This window comes from Carassius gibelio, chromosome B6 (genome assembly GCF_023724105.1).
Source record: "Carassius gibelio isolate Cgi1373 ecotype wild population from Czech Republic chromosome B6, carGib1.2-hapl.c, whole genome shotgun sequence".
Lineage (NCBI taxonomy): Eukaryota > Metazoa > Chordata > Actinopteri > Cypriniformes > Cyprinidae > Carassius > Carassius gibelio.
In genome coordinates, this window is record NC_068401.1 from 14480838 (window position 1) to 14494987 (window position 14150).

The 14150-nt window shown below is 36.2% G+C and overlaps 1 protein-coding gene across 21 annotated transcripts in view; it reads right to left on the bottom strand.

The window, feature by feature from the left end:
• The window catches only part of LOC127959726 (tumor protein 63), a 44571-nt gene that overhangs the window by 11146 nt on the left and 19275 nt on the right, over nucleotides 1-14150 (bottom strand). For 13 of the 21 annotated variants that reach the window (XR_008154287.1, XM_052559054.1, XM_052559055.1 and 10 more), the window contains exon 4: nucleotides 7096-7344. Coding sequence is in view for 20 of the 21 variants with exons in the window: in XM_052559054.1 (XP_052415014.1) it covers nucleotides 7096-7344 (249 nt within the window). In the remaining variant the exon portion in view is untranslated. Of the gene's footprint in view, nucleotides 1-7095; nucleotides 7345-8052; nucleotides 8533-8701; nucleotides 8847-12718; nucleotides 12908-14150 lie in introns of those variants that run through there. The other 8 variants (XM_052559061.1, XM_052559060.1, XM_052559073.1 and 5 more) reach the window with 3 other exon arrangements.

Here is a 14150-nt window from a genome sequence, read left to right on the forward strand (position 1 = left end):
AAAGCGTGACCGCCAACATCGTGACAACTGCAAAGCATCACTCAGCCACCAAAGTTGCAAAAACTAACGGTATGCCACACATTTTGTATTGTAGATAATGGCTGGTTGCACATCACTTCTTTTACAAGAAAAATAGCACAGACCATACTATTCTTTAAATGAATTCTTGCGCTGAAAGCAGCGTATCAAGTACATGGAAAATAACTGTGAAGAAATCTGTTCTTTTGAAAAGGTTCAGAAAAAAAGAAAGAAAGAAAGAAAGAAAAAAGAAAGAAAGAAAAAAAGGAAGGAAAAAAGAAAGAAAGAAAAAAAGTGCTGTGAATGTTGCCAGGGGCTGTTTTGAAGAGCAATGCCACATTAAATTCCATCTCTATTAACTTTTGATATGAAGTGTTCCAATGAGCTGAGCCCGTCCCAACACCTGCTCGAGAGCTTTCAGAGTATTACACAATCTTGACAACACCACACACACACGCCATTTCCTGAAGTGACTGGTAGAACAAAAAAAATAAAATAAAAATCTTTACCAAAACTTAATGTAGCATTATGTTCATTTCTGCATATAAGAATACATTTTTACATGTTAAACATTAACATTTAACTCACAAATTCACATTAAAATATTATATATAAAAATAACATGAATTAACATGTTAATAAACTGCTATACACATATTAATTAATACAATACAAAAACTAATTGTTAATTTACGACTTATGCATTTACTAATGTGAACAAATTGAGCCTTTTTTTGGTACACATTTTATGTCAGCTGCACTGAAAATAGATTTGAATAGTCCATATTTTTAGCCCCTGTCCTGTCATATCACTTGCTGATGATGTCTTCATCAGAAAATCAACAGCATGAAGCATCTACACTCATCACCTGAACTGTCAGAACTGACTTGACCCATTTTAGCTGTGACTAATTTAGCGCCAGGGTGCTTTCACCGGTGGATGATGAAGGTGTTTTGTGCGTGAACTGAACGCTTTTTTGAAAGGTGTTCTATAAAAAAAGAAAGATGAACAACTGTTATTGCTCCTCCGCTCCCAACATGATATGCTGCTGTACGCTCCTGTCATTCAGTTAAATGAGGTGAGTGAGGGAGAGAAGGGGAGAGGAAAGATCTCTAGGACCAAAGAGAGAGTTGTAGACATGAATGCCAAAGGGTCAGTCACACAGAGGCCCGGCAAAAAAAAGCCAGAGACAGATATAAATGACAGAAGCTTGACATACTGACAACAAACGACGTTCTTACATATTTTGTAACATCGTAAACTTCAACCTACAAACCTTACCATATAAACAAAGCAGTTGATGTACCAATTCTAGCCCTAAAGCAACAAATTTTGAGAATGCAAATATGTGTGGAGGCTGCTCTGTTTGCTTGGGGCCAAATAAGATACCTCTGACAGGGAAAAACACACACATACATACATCAAGGGTGGGGCATGGTGGTGTTAACGTGTGATTATGTTCCAGTCATGGGCTACAGTGTGAATTACATACACACACACACACACACACACACACACACACATACACACGTTAGAGTAACTGTTTAAACAAAAAAGGGGGATTTGAGTGTGACAATTTAGGTTGAGAACAACTCAGTTAATGGATTATGCATCAATAACTAATAATAAATAACTTTTAATGTATTTTTTCAAATATAAAGTTACATTTACATTTATTCATTTAGCATACGTTTTTATCCAAAGCGACTTACAAATGAGGACAGTGGAAGCAATCAAAAATAACAAAAAGAGCAATGATATATAATTGCTATAACAAGTCTCAGTTAGGTTAACACAGTACACGTAGCATGTTAAAAGTTAATTTTATAAATATTTGATTGTTCATTATTTTTTTTTATTTTTTTTTTCATGTTACTTCATGATACTAAAAACACCAAAATTACATATAACTACTGTATTATATACCATCATAACATTAAATATTTTTTAGATCTCCAGTTTTCAGTTTTTAATGTAAGTTTAAGTAATTTTATTTGTAGTTTTAATTAGTTTTGACATTTTTTTTTCTTGTCAAATAAGTTTTTTTATTCAGTAATTGAATTACCTTACAATAACCACAAGTTCCAGGATTAATGTTCAAATATGCCCCAAAACTTATAATAAATAAATAAATAAAAACAAGACATTTTATTTTTCTATTTAGCTCTTCTATTTACTTTCAGTTTTAGTTTTTGATATTAGTATTTCAACTTAGTTCTGTCAACATCAATCAAATAGTTAATAGTAGTGTTGGGGTTGAGTTACATAATCAAATTACTTTTTTTTCAACTAACTAGTGAAGTAATGAATTACTTTTCAATTTAGAAGGATATAGGAGTTACATTTTGATCAGTTTCACAGGTTTCCCATATCTTGACTGACAGCTCTCATGTTGCCATGTTGAGAGAAATCGGGAAGTTCAGAAGCGTGTGCGCTGTGTGAACATGATGTTACTGTAGTTCTAGACTAAATGTCAACATGTATATGCTAATCTCACCTGCACAAATACAGATTCAGTAGGTGTAGAAACAGTTTCACTGTTTATTTTTTTCTTTGTATCTTTTTCTGGAATGTGAAATACTTTTTTCAGCATTCTTTGAATAAAATGTATTAAAAATATAAACTTTTTTAACTAAATCAAAGTATTTACTATCACCTTTTTTTAACTGATCACATCCTTGCTGAATAAAGTATTAATTATATATTCATATTTATTTTAAGCAGCACAACTGTTTCCAACATTGATAATAAATCAGCATATCAGAATGATGAAGGACCATGTGACACTGAATACATGGAGTAGTGGCTGATAACAATTTATAAGTATATTAAAACAGCAAAAAAAAAATTTTTTTTAATTGCAATAATATTTTGCAATAATATTATATATATATATATATATATATATATATATATATATATATATATATATATATATATATATATATATATATATATATATATATATATATATATATATATATATATATATAAAACAGATAATGCAGCCTTGATATGTATGAGAAACTTCTTTTAAAAAATTGTTTTGAACGGCAGTGTAAACTGGTTTCTTCAAGAGATTTCTATATACACAGAGATGTGTGCACACAGTAAAACCGCAGTCACACCAAAAACAAATGCACACACATACAGTGTTGTACGTGTTGTGACAAGTTTGCAGATGTAGTTTGTGTGTGTTTGAACAGAGCAGGGCTGCGGGGTAAGGCTGTATTCGTGTCTCAGCATGGCAGGGCGGGTTGGCCCAACGCTCTGGCGCCTCTGGTCTTGTCCCACCTCATACCTGACATGTACTGTCACGCCTGTTGTCTTGCCCAAAACCTGTTTCATTGGGAAAGAAATAAAATGCTTTCCCCTCTCTTTGGCACAGTGATAAAAATACCTGTTTACAGAGTTTTGCTTTTCAATAATTTGAAATAAAACTGAGCACAGGGTGCAAAAATTTAATTATCAACAGGAAAATGCAATGCTGTTCAAAAGCAAGTTCAAATGCAATTGCTCATTATCTGTGCTTAATATTTTTTTTGCTTGAATAATATTTCTTGCAGCTAATAATTCATGCATTGCACTGGAAAACAGGGCAACACATGTTTGCTCTAGTGCATGCTTGCACAACTTAATTTGAGCATAATGTATGCAGCTATGGTTTTGAATAGCGAATCAACAGCTGTGATGTTACTCATCATGCCTGAAAACTTTGCATGGTGTTTATGCATATATACTTCATTTGATTCCATAGAGAAAAATATGCACAAAACAATGAAGCAAAACATAAATATCAAGATATAAATGCAACTGGTTTTCAGACATCAATAACTCACCTGTTTGTAGTGCATTTGGAGGAAGCTCATCAAGTAACCAACCCTCATCAGATTCATACTTTCTCTAGTGATGTAAACACATGCCCCCATGCTTCCTGGCACTAGTTAATGCCCTGTGATTCAATTATATGCTTTGGAAATATGATCTTTCCCAGAAAACGTGTGACAAGCTTTGGTGTAATTATGCTGGATTTCCCCTCGTTTTGCTCAATGGTCGCCCTGAGTGCTGCCAAATTCTTTCCTTACAGCTACCTTTATTTCTTCTTTCGCTGAAAATGAAGGTGTTTCTGTTCTCGTCCAATTACACTCTGAAGGTGTTGCACGAAAGGTGGGATTTAAGGTCACGTCTAATAAGTAGATGCCTGACCTTTTCAGGTAGCATTATGGCATCTCAACTGCATGAGAAGATGGAGATTATGATCGTGCAAGTGAGCTTAAACAGACGTGGCGGCTATACTGGTGCTGACAGACTGATCTTCTCTTTGACTCAGTCCAGCTCTACCTCTTGCATTGGTCTTTAAAAGAAGGTAATCTTTCATTGTTCAAAGACACAAAACAACAACAAGAACAACGGATCTCCAAACAGAACCTGTCAGAGAAGTGAGCTTTTCCAGATACGCCTTTCTTAGAAACAATTTCCCTATCATAAAAATCTTTTCAACCCCAGATTTCTTTTTTTGGGGGGTAAATTAACCTCTCCCTCCTTTCCTTTCTTCTTCCTCTGCTTGCTCTAGGTTTTAGGGCTTTACGTGGCAATGTCAGACGAGTCTCGACAGGCTCGTTGACACAAACAAGTCTCAGCTCCATCTCACGAGGCGTGGGACGGGCCTGCAGATGTTCCATGGACAAGTCGTATCTTGCCACCTTTCGCTGGAACACTCATCTCTTTGAGCGCTTCTGTCCTCCCCCAACTTCTATCCTTGTTCTCATCTCCTTGTCCTGCGGCATTATGAGAGACGCAGTCGACAAGCTTTACTCAGTGAGCAAGGAACAGCCCCTTCGGCACTGCAGGGTTCAGGAGGAAGGCATGGAGTATTTACACGAGTATTACTGACCCATTCTTTTAATCCCCAGCTCACTTCTTGAGACAACAACTCTAGTGTTCGCATTCCTTCGGTCACAGCGCTCTATACAAGTGAACCAATGGGCAAACACAACCGTGCGGTACGTTGGAAGCGCTGTTGATAGGTTGACAGGAAAATGCAAATGGAGGCTCTGCTCAAGAGAACATCAAACAAAACAAACACCAAGCCAAAAAAAAGGGAACTGAAAATGATAGAGGGGATGGGTTTCCTCTGAAAATTGAAAACGAACAAAAAAAGGTTTGTGTATGGTTTGTCTTATCATTGACATCAACAAAAAAAGCAGGATTGCAAAAGCTTTCCCGTAAATGAGGAGCGGTAGGATGCGATGCCAGGAAATATGTGTGTGCGTGGGTATGTGTATCATGGAATCCATATGTAGGGTAGATTGAGCTGCATACGAAGAACAATTGTGGGTTACATTAAATGTAAGCCACAAAAATGCCTTTCATTTGGCTAAATTGTTATAAAATTAAAGGAAGAGATATTTTTCACAACCTTCTATACACTGTGAGAAACGGAAATATGAATGAGTAGGGATGTCTTAATTGAGACAACCTAGGGTGTGGTGTCTTTCTCACACCCAGAAGTCTGCTCTAAGAATTGTGAGGTGTTTGACAACTTCTGCTATATCGGTAAAGTCAAGAGGTGAGGATGACAAGGGCTGTTGTGGGAATAGGATAAATGTCACAATCCCACACTGCACTGTAGCCAATGAACACTGAGTAACTCGCAAACCAAAATCCACTCAACTTGTTTACTCAAAGTTGTGAGACAGTATTACCACAACTGACTCACTGGTTTTTCAAGACCAAAATCTGCCAAATCCAAGATTAATGAGGCATTGGTTTCTAATGTCTGGGAATCAATTAGCCTAAAAACAGATATTTATCTCATTTCATGTTTGTGATTAAACAACTTCCACAGAAGCTCTCAATTTAGCCTAGCAACATTTAGCACAAAATGACATAACTGTCATAGTTCTTACTGCCAATATACATTAAATTTAGGTAACGTTGTGAAGATAAGATTTAAAACCTTAAGTTGCTACAACTAGCTAGCAACCGCTAGGGTTCGCTGTCCAACTGAAAGCCATTTTTTGGTTGATATACATCAGGCTCCCTGTTCCCGTGCTACTTCAACTAGCCTAGCGGGTTTAGTTGGTTTAGGTGACACTTATCTATGCAAAACAGTGACAGTGACACAGCTATTGTAATGCTCACTGATGCGCATAGTTTCCGCTATGCGGACATAGCGGTTTATGAAAAAGACATGCACCATTAAATAGCTCACCAGTAGGGGTCAGTCATGGCCCTTTTTGGATAGAATTTTCTTTTCGTATATTATAATTTCCGAAAATTTCATGTACTTAATTATTTATTTTTATACATTTATCAAAAGTACTTTTTACTATTTTTTTGCATGTTATTATTAATTAATAACTTTTTTATAGTATATGGTTGCATCTATTTCAACTAATTTTGTGCAAACACACAAAAAAGACAAATCTCAAGTAGTAGACTACTTTGCAGTAAAACAGACGAGTTTAAACCTATGCCTGCCTTTTTTCCTTGGCGAGGTGGAGTTTTGTAACTGAAAACTTTCATACAGATCACAGAAATGCCTAAAGCTGAGATTGGACAGGTAAAAACTTTACTCTCCTCCTGGAGGAAGAAGTACCCTTGACAGCAGAAATTAATGGCTTTGTTTTTTTTTTTTTAGCACATCACAGAGTCTTGATGTTTGTGTAACATAGAACCAAAATGTATTGTCTTAATACAAAAAACACTCAATTCACAGACAAATGCCATGTATAAATGGGATGAAGGGTTATGAGTGATTTGTGACCAGAGGCCAGGAGGTCCAATTTCTGCACCAGGAAATATTTGGTTGTTGCGGTAAAGCCAGACACTTAACCCCAAAATAGACTGAAGGAACAACATGCTTTACTCTCTATGCTCCTGAATGGGTTTGTCCCCAATACCTAACCCAATGAAATGAAAAATTTCATTTTTTTTATTTGGGTAGTAGGGGAGGGGTATAATGGTATAAATGGATTTTGCTTGTAGTTTACTAGCAATACTGATTATATAACAATGGAACATTGTTATATAATAGCCATAGGTGTCACTCATACACATCCACTATGTCTTACCGTCCAGGTGGCTGATTTGGCTGTGCTGGACTGCTGGAAGGACACATCAAAGGTGTGTGGGCCAGCATAGTCTGTGTTGGATGGGATAGCAGGTGATGGAGACAGGGCCTCGAAGGTGGAACTGGGTTGGGCGTAGGGTGATGGTGCCGTTACGTTGTTCTGAGCATGCTCGTTGTTGTAGGGGCTGGTGGAGGTGGAGCCACCATTTTGATCCATGCTGTTGAGAAGCCCCAGGCTTGTATACTGTGGCTAAAGGAAAAACAGAGAGCATTTTTAATAGTCAAAATTTTTTTCAAGTGTTTATGGTTTTAGAAGTGTCATACGAACAAAGACGCAATATTCATCAAAATATTAATGAGTTGTTGCCACAATACATCTTCTTTTGATGTTAATACATAAGGCTATGATGTAATGGTGGGCTTAGAGAAACAGATGATGCGCATATCAGCCAGTGCTTGGCAGACTTAAATAAGTCTTTGTATAGTATATGCAAGTCAAAGAGAATTTTGAACCAAGAGGTTATGGTATCAAACTGTTAATTAAATAGCCATGTCTGTGTACTTGTGTAAAGAATGGCAGTAAATGTCCATCTATTACAGCCGTAGATATGTCAGCCGTAACAGATGAGAAGATTTACCAAAGACATTACCGGATGTAATTTTCTAGTTATGCTGTCACTTAGATGACTTTATCTAAAGAACAACATCACTATCTAACACTTTTTAAAATATTGAAAAAAAAAAATCAAAACCATGATTCAGTTAGTGATGATCGAAGAAATTTAAAGTAGCCTAACATGGACTAAAAAGGGCTAAAAATTTATAAGTAGCTAATGCTGAGTTAATTCTTAATTGTCAATTAAGACTTTCTTTATCCCAGCCATTTTTATTTTATAGGTGTGAAACTGCGGTTGTTTACAATGTAAATAATTTAGGACCATTTAAGTATTTAGCCTGCCTTAATTGCTCTATGGTTGTTGGTGAGGTCTGTAGGAATGAATAAAGACTCTAGATGAACTGGAAGATGCAGCAATAACAAAGGAAGGTGGGTACAGCTGGGGGGTGGGGGGGTTGGCAGTAAATGGGCAATACACAGTTCACACGGCTCCTATTGCCTTGTTCCAGTGAAGGCGCAGAGAGGAATTAAAATGACTGTCATTTGAGAGAAGGAAGAATGTTCTGGAGTTAAGCCAGCCTTCTCCAACCCCACTCCTCCAGTCCATTCCTTTCCATTTATACACACTACATTCCTGGATGAGGTGCCATGGTTGTATGGATCTTTGGACCGTCATTAATCTCAACCGTGTCCCTTGTTTATTTCAGGCATGGATGGAGACAGCTGTCCAGCTTGCACGCTTATTCCTCTTTCTCTCTCTTTTCCTGTCTCTTTCTTTTTCACTCATCCACACAAAATGCTGCTGGTGGCTCGGGTAAATCACTAGTGGGGCAAAATATACAATTAACGTGACTTATGCATGTTTAAAATAGATTAATACATTTTTGATCAGGGATGAAAAAAGTTTAGTCTTAAAAGATTAAATATAGACCTTTTCTATAATTATGTATTCTGTACACGTACACACCTGAGAGTGGGTCAAATCACTGACCTCAACAAACCTCTCGAACAGTGCCGTAGGGCATTAGAAAAGAGGTGCCATTTGCGATGTACAGACAGGGGTCATTGTGTGTGTGTGTGCCACGAGTCTGCTCAGCCTTCTGGAAACAATGAGTCTCAGGGTTTTAAGAGCCTGTCTGAAGAAACAATAGACCAGGTCTGAAAAGAAGCGTATACCCACAAAAGAGGAACCAAACACGAGAGCTGTACCCTCCAGCCTAACAGCACTTCTCAAACACATCCTTTACAATGAAGCAATTAGGACATAATGGAATCTTTTAGAGACAGTAAGGCCACAAAAGTCAGTCTTATGTGTCTGATCCCACTAGGGAGGTGTAGAGCAGTGCACTGTTTACCTAAAACCGTTAATAGTACATTAGCATTTGTCTGAATTTACTTAAACTAATGAGAAGAACAATTTGCACAAGCCTGTAAACTATAAAAATGCAGGGGGGGGGGGGGGGGGGTAATGAAACTATATATATATATATATAATTTCTTGGCTTAGAGATTGTAAAGTATAAAAGAATGCACTAGTAAATAACATCTTTGCCTATTTATGTATAGTTTAACCCCAATAGCTGGTCTCATGTAGTGTATAGTAAAATGGTCAGATGCTTACAAAAATTCTAAAGTTATTTGAGAATAAAATATCATATGTAATTGCGCTTTATGTTTTATTTTAACATACAGGACACATCTGTCAAACTACCCAAAGTTCCTCATTTCTAGGCCTTTTTAGCGATACTTAGCGTTGAAGTTTGCACTGATAATAATATCAAGGCAAAGTTTATCAAGTGTAAATATTAAGAAACTAATAAATCATTTAAAAATTGTGTATACAGAAAACATCCAGTACAACTACATTATTTAGTATTTACTCCACCTTTTTGATCATATTGTGATTTTCTCTAGCGCCTTTTTTTTTTTAATCAAATACTATTCCTCCACAAAGCAACAACATATAACAACTGCTTTAGCTGCTCTTAAAAATACCAGCCTGTTTACAGCTTCCTTGGGGAGTGAGCCTTTGGGATGTCAAGATGCCTAAGCAGAATCATAAATCAGATAACCATGTCTGTGTTTTATAATACCAATGGGGGGGAAAAAAGTGTATCAATAATAATAATAATACTAATGCAGGTGTAATCTCCAATTACTAGATAAAGCTTTTGAAAAGACACCCTTGACCTCAATATTGTCCAGTTTAAGTTTATACATTTATTATATATTTATATACAGTGGGGATGCTCAGTCCTTCCCACAGTTTAAATTTAAAATGAAACAGAATAATATAATATAATATAATAAGCTCAAAGTGTAGAAAATGGCACCAACAACAACATGTCATGGTTTTGATTCCAAGGGATTGCATGAACTGAAATCCAATGCGAAGTTGCTTCACATAAAAAGGTCTGCCAAATGCATAAATCTAATACTATAATAATATATACAGCATATTCCGCTTGTTTACAAACAAAACCCTCTTGTACCCCGATCAAAGATATGGCTGTATCTAAAATCAAGACAATCTTAAAGTTCAATATTTAGCGGTTTCTTATGTTACAATAAAATAACAAATGATCAAGATTTCTGTTTAGGTTTTAATTGAATTCCAGGGTAAAACAGAGAACTGCCGTTGCATCTTTTAACAATAGATTCTAACAATGTGCTGTAGATGTCAGCAGTGCCAGAATTACAGTTGATTTTCAACCTCGAATGCTACCTGTCTGTTCCCGTTTCCACAAGATGAACCCTAATGGTCAAAACCACCAAATTACTACGTCATTCTAACAACTAGTTAAGTCTAGAGATTGAGAGCAAAATGAGGGCTCCTAACTTAAGAGTAGCGACAGGAGCTGAGACTGCCCTGGCCTGGGGTGGTGGGGTGGGGGTGGCTGCCATTCCTGGGTGTGTTCCAGTGACCTGGGCAGTTTGTAACCCGGGATGGGTGTTGGGAACATCCGTGAGGCCTTGATGAGTGACCATAGTGGTAGAAAGCATGAAGCACTAAATTAGGGTGCGGTGGGGGAGTTAGGTGGGAGTGTTATTTTCTTCACACTTCATACCCAGTGGGCTGGGGAGAGCAGATGATTGTATCTGTATTCACCATAGTTAAAACAATTACAATTCCTAGACTTCTCAGGTTCACTCTGATGGACATATTCTTCAAAGTGGCTCCAGAATCTATCAGTCAGACGAGCGGGAGTTTAACCTGAAGCCCTTACGATGAGAAAAAGATGGACAGCTTTAGGGATAACCTGCTGTCAAAGAGCAAAACCAAACCTTAACGTAAAACTATAAGTAATCGAACCTCACCTCACCTCACCTCACAAAAAAAAAAAAAAAAAAAAAAAAACACTTGAAATGCAACAAATTCAAGAAGTTACCACATTTTTATCTATTTGAACCATCATTTAAAACATTTGCATAAACAGTACCATCTTTTTTTCTCAAATTCCTTGCACCTCCATGTCTCCTCTTACAACACAAAACATGCGTGTCTACGGACCCGTAACCCCTACCATGATTAAAAAGAGTGAGAAACAGAGCGTTTAAAAGCATTAATCAAAGCTGTGTGGGCAGTGGATTGGTTACCTTAAGACAGCTTTAAAAACAACAGTTTGGGGGGGGGGGGGTTGACTGGACTGTGTTTCTACCAACAGGTTTGTCTCTGAGCTAACGGTGTTGTGTTGACAACAGCTTTGTGCAAGAGAATGGCAGCACTGAAATCACAGTCTGAACTACCACCTGTCAGGAAACAATGGGGGTGCTTTTAAACAATGAACACAGATCCGGCCGCTATCTTAGATGGCTTAGAATGCTCTAGATATAAGCTTATGTTGCATTATACATTATACTGAAAGTTCTTTTTCATGTTTTGACAACTTATTTAGCTGAAGATGTTTTTTTAATTAATAACAAAAAATCAGTAATTATAAAAAAGATAAATAAATGTGCATTCAATGTATCAGTGTTGGCATATTTCTGCAGTGAGAAAAAAAAAAAAAAAACTTTGACATTTGATAACTATCATCTATGATAATTCGAAAACACATTAGCAACCGGACACGAAATTCAAGCTTAGCTAGGAAATCTGATCCTTTTGACACCTCACATAATTATATGGGCTTAAAGTACTATTAATTGTTTTTTTCCCCTTTTCTGATATAGGAGTGCAATGACTTGAAATGACTTAAGTGCAATTGCACAAATTAAGCAAAAGAAAGGCTTTAGTGGAATTGCACATAACGAAAAATTTATTTACACACACACAATATATATATATATATATATATATATATATATATATATATATATATATATATATATATATATATATATATATATATATATATTCCTGCAACGGTTTGTAAACAAAGGTAAACATTCAATGAGTGATATTAAGCTTAAGTAAAAGTAGACTCCATTAGTACTTTCTCAAAGCAGTCTCAGCCCATTGTTCTATACAAACAAGATTATCAGTCTCACCATCCCAGACACATCCATTATTTGAAAATACCTTGACTCAACCCAAGAGCACCGTACGCCGTAGACAAAATAGCATTACGGCAATACACATTGATTTTTATCTGCATAGACACACGTCCGATTTTTCACACCCACATATCATTGTAAAATTCGTTATCACAGTTCAAACCAATGAATTATTAAATGCAACCATTTCACTTTCTAAAGTGTTGATATAAATCAAACTGGCGAACGTGCACAAAGAAATCAAAGCCAATAATTTTTTTTTTTTTCAATCATGTGCAACGTGTTACACTAGAACCACAAATCACAACATATTCATAAGTAACAGCATCCTGTCAAATGTTTCTGGTTAACAACATAAGAAGCAAAAAAACATACGGTACACAATATATATCCTAAAGCCTTTACAAGGCCTACTTTTGATGCCACTCTTGCCAGTTTCTCCAGAGAGTTCCATGAGAAGCCAGAATTTAGCTCAATCTCCAGATGGGCAGTGGTAGCACAAAGACCTTACCTCACTGTAAGATGTGGGAGGATTGGTCTCCAGGTACAACATATTGGCGCTGAGGTTGAGCAGTGCAGCCGCTGTTTGCTCCACAGGCTCCAGGATTCTTACCCCTTGTTTTTCTTCTTTTATCCCCTAAAAGTGTAATGTGGTCTACAGAGGTGAACGGGACAAGCTTAAAGTCTCTATAGGAATTCAATGGGATTGCCATATATACCAGGGTCGGAGAGGGAGGTCCTGAGAAATTACCTGTCCAATACCTGAGTCCAATACCACACCCTACTTTTGGGAAGGTGTTGCCCGTCTTCAGGCTCTTCCTTTAAGATTTAACCCTAAGGAGTTGCGAAGCACTAGACCTAGATGTTTTCCAAAGCAGCTATTTAATTGGCATTGTTTTTCACAATTGTATTTTTTTTTTTACACATTATCTAGACAAATAAGTATTTTTTTATTTATGAAGTCATTTTATTTTACTTAAAGGTTTAAAATAAGTAAAATGGGAATTAAATGCATCTAATTGAAATCTGTGCAAATGTGATGATGAAACAGGCGATAACACCTAAAAACATTAGTCAAAAGTAATTATATCAGGTCAGCCATTTTATTTAGTTATTTTAATTCAGTAACGAAGCACAATTAATTTAAATTAATTTAATTAATTTAAATTAATTTAATTAATTTAAATTAATTTAAATAAATGACCTATACATTAGATTTTTTTAAAAATAAAATAAATTAATTTTTTTGTAAATAATTTTAGTTTTTGATGACATCATAAACTATAACAAGGACAATATGATGACTTTGCAGTGAAACATAGAGCCTCCAGACACACAATTCTCTCTTGCTTTTTGAGGTATTTTTCGTTGTAGTTCTACAATGACCTTAGAGCACTGAATTCTCTCTAGTAGTAGCATCCATAGTCCCTGTTTGCATAAGAATGAGCCCTTCTCAGCAGCCAAAGAGCCTCTAGCATGGCCCTATGACTGTCTCATGAGAAACAATAAGACTACAGTTTACAGCTTGTATCTATCAGAGATGACTGGTGTAGATTTGTTTTGAATACACTAATGTTGTTTCAGATAGGGGTGAACCAACCCACTTCTTTGTGAATATTTAAATGTCATTATGTGGTGATGAATCATACATCAGGTGATAGAGAAGAAATGCCGTTAAATCCCATTTCAGCTCAAATAACTAATGTGATTTTATGCACTACATAAATGGCAAGGTGACCAGTCATGAAATTTGTTAAAGTGTTACTCTACACTATACATCTCATTTATGATATTTGCCCTGTAAATAATCAGATACTCCATCAATTGATTCAAAACCATCTTTACAAACTTTTAAATCAAGTCTACCAACCAAATGTGCTAAATTTGGTCCGTTTGCCAGACTGACTTAAAACTGTACACTTATGTATTCCTAAGGTTGGCAG